An 8,454-nucleotide genomic window follows, 5' to 3' on the forward strand; every position below is an offset into this window, starting at 1 on the left:
GCTCTTTTTAGCCCCCTGGATTCCAGCTTTTCTCACATTTCAGAATTTTCTTCCCACTCTTCATCAGAATAGAAAAAAGTACTCTTTAAATTTTTACTCTCCTCTTCTCCACAATACAGTCCCTTTCTCATCTCCCTATTATTACCTTCCGATTTTTGCTGATTCCTTTTCAGTCTTTCTCTTTCTCTTTACCTTTTCCTAGGTGTTCTATATTTTTTTGAGGGCTGTTTCTGGGTTCTAAGGAGATAGGTTGTCTCTGGGTGAGAAGAGAGTTTTGGGTTTTTTTTTAAAACCCTGTAGAGACTTGTGAAGAGTTTTGGGACTTTGGAGATTAGTCTAAAATGATGGTAGAGGATTTATCAAGAGATCGATTTCCTGTTGGTATGCGTGTTCTTGCTGTTGATGATGATCTCACATGCTTGAAATTGTTGGAGAGTCTGCTTCGGCACTGCCGTTATCATGGTTTGTTCTCTTTCTTGTTTTTCATTTTTCATGTTTTTTTGGGCCTTGTATTGATGGGGTTTAGATTTGGTCTGTTAATCAGTTTCTTGTGTTTTTCATGTATGAGTTTTAGATTTGGTTTGTTAATCAAGTTCTTGTCTTTTGCATGCATGAAAGATGTTCTTCTTTAACACTCACTGGAGGCATGTTTGTTCTGTAGATGGATTTTTGATGGCTTGTGGTTTCCTAATTAATGTTTATGTATCTTACTAGGCTGTTTGGTTACAATGATTTTATAATCCAGGATTGTAAACTCCTAGATTTTACAAGCTAAAACTTGGATTTTATAAGCTAAAACCTGGATTGTACATTTTCAAGTTTGTGAAATCCAGGTTTTAGCTTATAAAACTTATGTTTTAGCTAATAAAGTCCATGTTTTAGCTTATAAAATCCATGTATCCAAACGGGTCTTAAGTGTCTTTGAAGTTGATTGATTGTTGGCTTATTTCACATCCCTAGATTCATGGAGCCATAGGTTCACATCTCTTTCTTTCTTTTTTTCTTCAGAAAACAAAAGCTCTAGATCAGTTTTTCTTTGTGGCTTTATTCGATTTGATTTTCATTTTATTGTAGAAGGTGGATTTTCATCTGACTTGAGTTGAGCTGATTTTGTTTTGCAGTTACAACGACAAATCAGGCCGTGAGGGCATTGAAGCTATTAAGGGAGAACAAAGACAAATTTGACCTGGTTATTAGTGATGTTCACATGCCAGACATGGATGGTTTTAAGCTTCTAGAGCTCGTGGGTCTCGAAATGGATCTACCCGTCATAAGTAAGTCATGAACTGCTTGTGGGGTTTTCAATTCATCATTCTTAGAAGGATTTTTTGTCTGTTATTGTTGTTTTTTCATGATTTAGCAATTTCCTTGTTTTTGAATTCCTGTCATTGCAAGAGAAAATGTAGAAAATGGAAAAGTCCACAGAGATTATAAACAGTTCTGTTTCAACTATGAGATTTCTTCAATTTCAGTTCTTTTAGACTAAGTTTGATATAAACGATAAACATCTTGTCTTTTATATTTTCTTCATCTTTGGGTAATTTATTCAAAGAGAAGAAACTTTCAGAGTGTAGATTCAGGTCAATTTGGTTCATTTGTAGTGGTTTTTCAAAACTGAAGAATTGATTGGCTTCTATAGAGAAGTTTTTGAGCAGATGTTGACTTGTAACTGCTTATCACTATAGATATGATTATACGTTTGCAGTTCATCAACTCAACTCAACTCAACTCAACAAAGCCTTTGTCCCAAACTAGTTGGGGTCGGCACGTTTGCAGTTCACCATCTATTATAAAGGAATCTTTTTATGTGCAACTTTTTCCTTAGTGGTTCTCATGTTTTTGAAGTTCTATAATTGAAAGAGAAAATATCATGAGGCCAACCCCATAGCTAAGGAGGGTTTTTTTTTTGGCGTCCGACCCGAGCAATTGATGCAATGTATTTCTTTGTCGTAGCTGTTTTAAGTTTTAACCGTGTAATCTTTGTATTTGACTATTTTCTGTTGTCTGCTTTTGTTTCATCTTTTTTATTTCCCTTCTTGCTTAATAAATTACTGTAATGGATAGAAAGAAGAAGAAGAGAAAGATATGCTATGCAGACAATTCGTACTTTGATGTGTCCAACACTCTGCCAATGTAGTTTCAACTATGAGGTTTCATCCTTGTATTCAAAAGTCTGAGCTTCCTCTTTGTTCTTCATTTAAGATAGTTTATTTATTGACTCAAAACATACCACTGTAGCACTTACAAATTTGGCTTATTGCTAAATTTTCCCCTCAAAATTTAAGAATTCAATTGGTCGAGATAATGTGATTACTCAATTTGGATATTTGACTTATTACAACATTATGTATGCAATGAAGTGTTATCTGCAAATAGCGACACCAAAGCTGTGATGAAGGGGATAACTCATGGCGCTTGTGACTATTTACTAAAGCCTGTTCGCATTGAGGAGCTCAAGAACATATGGCAACATGTAATCAGGAGGAAGGTCGAACCTAATGATTCTGTGCATGGAGATGATGGTGAGAAGCCGCACCATGGAGCCGCTGAAGGTGGCCAAACTATCGATATAACCGGATCAGCTGATCTGAATGGAAAATATAGCAGGAAAAGGAAAGATCAAAATGAAGAGGATGATGATGAATTTGAGGAAGATGGGAATGGAAATGAAGATATGACAGCACCGAAAAAGCCCAGGGTTGTTTGGTCTGTGGATCTGCATCGCAAATTTGTTGCTGCTGTTAATCAATTAGGCATTGACAGTAAGCTCTTTTCCTACCCATCTTTTTTTTTTTTTTTTTGAATGGTTCTTTTCCTACCCATCTTATGGCTTGGTTGTTCATTTGCGTGGGTAGAGTGGGTGTTTATGTTCGAGTTTATGAAGCTATTCATGTCGTAAATCCATTTCATTTTTATTCTCTGTTTCGGTTTTTGATGCAGAGGCTGTTCCTAAAAGGGTTCTTGATCTTATGAATGTTGAAAAGCTTACGAGAGAAAATGTCGCAAGCCATCTTCAGGCAGGATCCACTCACTTCTTACTTTCATAATGTGAACCTCTATTTTTTCTTTTCTTTCTTTTTTTTAAAACCTTAGGACGAGTATTTCTTCTTTGTTCATTGATTCATAAGGTGGCTATTTTTTAGAGCTGTTTCTTACTGTCACAGCTTTGATTGCAGAAATATAGGCTCTACCTGAAAAGGATCAGTAGTGTAGCAGGTCAGCAGGCTAATATTGCTGCTGCTTTAGGAGTTAAAGATCTCCCTTATTTGCAAATGGGTTTATTCGACATCGACGGGCTTGGAGATTTTCATGGCATGGCTGGATCAGGTCAGCTACCAAAAACTGCTTTTGCATCTTTCCCAACAGGTGGGGTCCTTGGTAGACTAAACAGCCCCACCATTTTGGGCTTGCGTGGGATTACTTCATCTGGAATGATTCAATTTAGTCGTGTCCAAAACCCAAGCAATTCTATCTATGATCTTGGGAAGTTACAGCAGGCCACCATTTCAGGAAACCACCATGGAAATTTACTTCAGGGAATGCCACATTCATTTGAACTTGACCAATTGCAACAAGGCAACTCCAATTCTCGCCTTATGGAATTATCTCCTTCTGGAGTGGCTAGTGGTAGCTCTAGCAACTCCTTTCTCAATGTTTCAAACAACGCACTGGTACAAGGCAATCAGCAACGGACACTGGGTGGGGTAGTGGGCAATGAATCATCTGTCAGGGTGGCTGGGTTGGACCCCGAGCCTTTTGATATTAGTGTTGAGGTTTCTTCACTTCTACCGGGTCATGGTAGATGTAATGATACCTGGCAAAGTGCTGTTTCGTTAACTGGATATTCAGCCAGCCATTTGCCTAGTGGTGCACCTTTTAATCACAATGATTTGCCCCAAGGTAACCCGAAGCACAATTTTTCATCCAGAGCATCACATATTGAGATGAATCCACTTGATGTTTCTGCCAGAAGTGCAACAACATCGGCTCTACGTGATTCATCTACCGGAAGAGGTCCAGAGTGCCATGCTAGCTCAGTTGGTGTCAACATGCAGCGAGGATCAGAAGATATGGATGAGAACTCAAAGTTTACCAATTTTGGAAGCACGGGCAATAGTGTTAGGCAGAATATGAGCTATTCACCAAAGCAGAAGGTGGAGCACCATAAACAAGACTTTGCCCAGAGCCCAAATCTTATCTTCAATTCTCCTTTAAACTATTCATTATCTAGTCATATTTTTGCGGGCCAGAATTTGGGACAGAACAATGCAGTCTGTAATAGAAAGATGGATATGACTTCGATGGGCCAATCAAACTGTGGTGCTCCTAACATGCAGCATTTCGAGCCCGAGAAATCATCTACTGACAGCTTGACGAAGTTGAAGGAAGGCTATCTTTTCGAGCCTTCTAAGTTGCAGGGAGGTTTCAATCCCACTACTGTTAGTTCCTTTGACGATCTAATGAGTTCCATAATGAAACGGGTAAAGTCGCTCTTCTCCTTTGTTTTGCATGCTTCTATTTGAGGATATGTCCTTTGCATCTTTTTTCTTTCTTTCTTTCTATTTAACAATGCTCAAGAAATTTGTCTGGTCAACTTGGAGCTTAGCCAGGTTGACATTGTCTTGGACTTAATTGGGAACTTATTTACATATTTGCTTCTAAGTTGTCAAAAGCTCAGCCAATTCAATGTTCCCAGGCTTCTATGTGAGATGAGTCAACTTCTAGTTTTGAATGTTACTCTGTAGGTAGACTAAATATTGTGTGATTGTACCCTATGTCAGAGTCAAGGTTGAGTTCAAACTTAAAATTGGTAATGGCGAGGTTCTCCTCTAAGGGTGGCCTGCCAGACTTTACTAATCTTTATGTTGAAGAAAGAATTAGCAGAATCTAGAAAGCACACCAATTTAAGAGAAATAACTAATATGTCATACAGGGATACAACATACCATGTGCAAGGTTTTAAATCTCGGTTTCGGTTTCGGTCATCAGCGAAACCGAAACGTTTCAGTTTCGGTTGAAATTTCGGACGAAATCTTGTAAAAATTTCAGCAAAATTTCGGTGAAATTTCTGAAATTTCCGAAACGTTTCGTACTTTACAGAAACCTTTCACCGAAACGAACCGGTTTCGGCCGAAATTTCTGAAACTTTTCGGCTAAGTTACGCATTGAGCGAAAACCCTAAACTTTAAGCTCTCTATGCACATCTACTGTGTGTAGATTGTCCACGAATTGCATATTGCTGAAAAATCTAGGTAACATGCTCGGTGCTATCTGTTGGATGCACACTTACTACAATGCAGGTGGTTTTGTGTGGGGATACTATGCATGACGACACATGACACTTGGCCCACCTACTGTGACAACAAACTGCCCCTAGATAATCATCTCACATATTTTTATGAACTTTACATTTTTACATATAATGCATGTTCTAACATGCATGTAGGATACACATGAATATCTTAAGGGCATGCATTCTGAAACTTTAAGAACGTACAAAATATCTCATAGTGAAGGTGATAACAAAAGAATCTATGAAATACTTAACAATATGTGCATTCGTGGCTAGCTTCATAGAAATTCTATTAAATTGACGAACAAGTTGTAAATGATAGGTCACACCAAAACAACATACTTCAAAATTCAAATTTAGCAAGTAGTCCACACTGAATGCTGGGTTTTTTTGGGAGTTACAACAGCATAATATCTCTTTACAACGCTAAATCTGCATACACTGGGTGAATGCTCCACTTTTTATGGCTCAAAACTTCATATCTAAGCTACTGCATGCTAGCATGAAAGTTGAAGTCTCTTAACAGTTTGAAGGTTATATTTATGAAAGGGGCCTTCTACAGTTCCAGTCTGCTTGCTGCTTTTAGGCCTGGCTGGCGAAACAACACGAGCTGCTAGTTTGATTAATGCACCGATTATGATCTGTCTGAATGTCCAAAGATTCGTTTTTCTCTATAACAATATGTGCTTTGCTATATAATGTTTTGTTATCTAATCATATGATTTTTGTTATATAGGAGCGTGACAAATTTGTGGTAATAGATGGGGGCATTGGATGTGATGTTCATCCGCTTGAAACATGTATGTGAGGAATTTGTAAAACCGCTGCCGGTCTGAACTCAGGCTTGAGAAGTTTGTACCGTCATCATGTATTCTCTCTGTTTATCTATTTGTATCCTTTATGTCAAAACCTATCATTCCATTGCCTTTGCTTGCTTGTTCGCGTGATTGCCTCTAAATCTTCCTGTTGGTAGAGCTCAACCTTGAAATTGTTGGTTTGCTTTGTTATTGTCGTTTGGAGATTCCTGGACCTTCATCATAAATGACTGCAAGTAGCTAATAGCTTATGTAGGTTGACTTTTGAAAATTTAGGAGCAAATATAAGTTCCTAATTCAATTATAACAGTAACATGCATTCCCAAAACGAGTTAAACAAAGCATAATAATCAAATTCAGCTAGGTATTCATAGAAATTCTAAACTTTAGAGTTCATTCATCAAGTAGAAATTAATTTAGCCCAAAGGAGGTTTCATACTTCGAGTCCATAAATAAAACAACCAGCTAATAAAAAAAAAAACGAGCATCAAATAAGGTATTACAAAATTAAATCTATGATTAGACCTAACTATGACCAAATTAACTTCTAATGAAAGTAAGTGAATGATGGTGGAGAGTAGGAAATATGGGGGTAAGCTGCTAAAATGTATATAAAACGATTCGTACCTAGGAGTGATGTGCCGAACTTCTTGTCTTGATCTTCTTGCCTTGATCGCCCGCCTCAGGTAATGGCCGGAAGATAAAAGAGGGAAAGCTAGAGTAAGGGAAAGAAAAGCTGATCTCAGCCAAGATAAATAAGAATAATAAACCAATAACAAGAAAGAGAATGAATGAGAGATCAAGATCACGACGAGACATCAACATCAAGAACAGAGATCTAGGTCAAGAAATTGCAATTTGGAGTAGTTGGAAGTATCGGGAGATGGATTTCTGCAGTAAATTCGTGCAATTCTAACCATTCCAAAAAAAAAATCGAGCAATTATAATCTCGCTGGTACTGATTTGCTTATTTCGTATGGGTGTGTGTGTCTTTCATAGTAGATATGTTAAGATCAATGCCAATTTGGGATTGATGTCATGATTTTTTTAAAGAAAGGTTTCACAAACTTTTTTTTGATAATCCAGCAGGGAGAATTTCTAGCTTCTGTGGCACTTTTTTTTCTCACAGGCTTTTATTTAGGTCGATCTAGACGAGTGATCGAAATGATCTAGAGTGGGTGTTCAGTATCGTGATTGAATGGAGGAACATTCAAACACCGCCTTGGGTCTGTGCTTTTGAATGGACATGGTGCCAAGATAAGATCATCAAGCAAGTTTTGAGTTTTGCGACTTCCTCCATGACCCCCTGTCGCTCGGTTGCTGCTATTTATGCTTGATGCTTTGTCTGTTGGTTGTTTCTGTTTGTTATATCTCTTTGTTTTCATGAATGACCATCTCGGTCACTTCCTTTTGTTAATGAAATGTAGCAAGTAAAAAAATGGCGTTTGGTGTCATTTTTCCAATTGCGTCCCATAATCCAGTTTGGCGATAAAACAAGCATTTCAATTGTACCAATGACGTTGGAATTTTATGAGCTGCTTTTACTTCTTCATTTGGAATTTGTTTTGATTCTTACATGTGACTCCTCAGAATCTCAGATGCCTGGAAGGTGGGATGAAACCATTCCCCACGACAGTAAAACTTGCCAACCCTGTATCTCAAGACTTTACAATGAGAATCCAGTCTATTGCTATTAGCTTAGATTTTGTTTATTAGTTTTGAACTATTGATTGTTTTTGTATGTAGGGAATTTTTTCAATGGTGGATTTTTTTACACCTCATGCGTGGCATGAGTGAGGCCCACCATTTTACACCACATGTTGTGGGGAATTGATATATTTGCCCGCTGTTCTTCACCGGGCCACCCCCCTCCAGCGTATTCAAGACTACTCTCTTACTTTATAATTGGGTGGCTCGGAGATGAAAATGGGGCAAATATATCATCATTGTTTTGATAGGGTGAGGCCTATCATTTGACACCGATGCGTAGTTTGAGTGGGGCCCACCATTTTACTCCTCATGTTTTGATACGGTGGGACCCACCATTTTATACCATGTTTTGATGACGTGGGACATACCATCTCCACCCAAAACCATGCGTATGGAAGGGCCCTCCATTTTACTCCCATGGATGGGCCCACCATTTCCTCCCCGAATCCATGCGTAGGGTAAGGCCCACCATTTTACACCATGCTTTGATGGGTGGACCAACCCAGCATTTTATACCATGTTTTGATGGAGTGGGACATACCATGCGTATGGAAGGCCCCTCATTTTATACCCGTGGATGGGCCCACCATTTCCTTCCCAAATCCATACGTATGGTGGGACCCACCATTTTACACC

The 8,454-nt window shown here is 38.4% G+C and overlaps 1 protein-coding gene across 1 annotated transcript; it reads left to right on the forward strand.

Annotated features, from left to right (window-relative positions):
• Nucleotides 1–6,218, forward strand: LOC143850937 (two-component response regulator ARR12-like). Its single transcript, XM_077360225.1, has 6 exons — nucleotides 1–462; nucleotides 1,122–1,274; nucleotides 2,361–2,762; nucleotides 2,941–3,017; nucleotides 3,177–4,481; nucleotides 6,030–6,218. Exons 1-6 carry the CDS (start codon nucleotides 342–344, stop codon nucleotides 6,099–6,101), a joined length of 2,130 nt encoding a protein of 709 aa, XP_077216340.1. The 5' UTR covers nucleotides 1–341; the 3' UTR covers nucleotides 6,102–6,218.
• Nucleotides 6,219–8,454: the final 2,236 nt, after the last annotated feature.

Source organism: Tasmannia lanceolata, unplaced genomic scaffold (genome assembly GCF_043159265.1).
Source record: "Tasmannia lanceolata isolate RefF3 unplaced genomic scaffold, GAP_Taslan_0.1 ptg000018l, whole genome shotgun sequence".
Classification (NCBI taxonomy): Eukaryota; Viridiplantae; Streptophyta; class Magnoliopsida; order Canellales; family Winteraceae; genus Tasmannia; species Tasmannia lanceolata.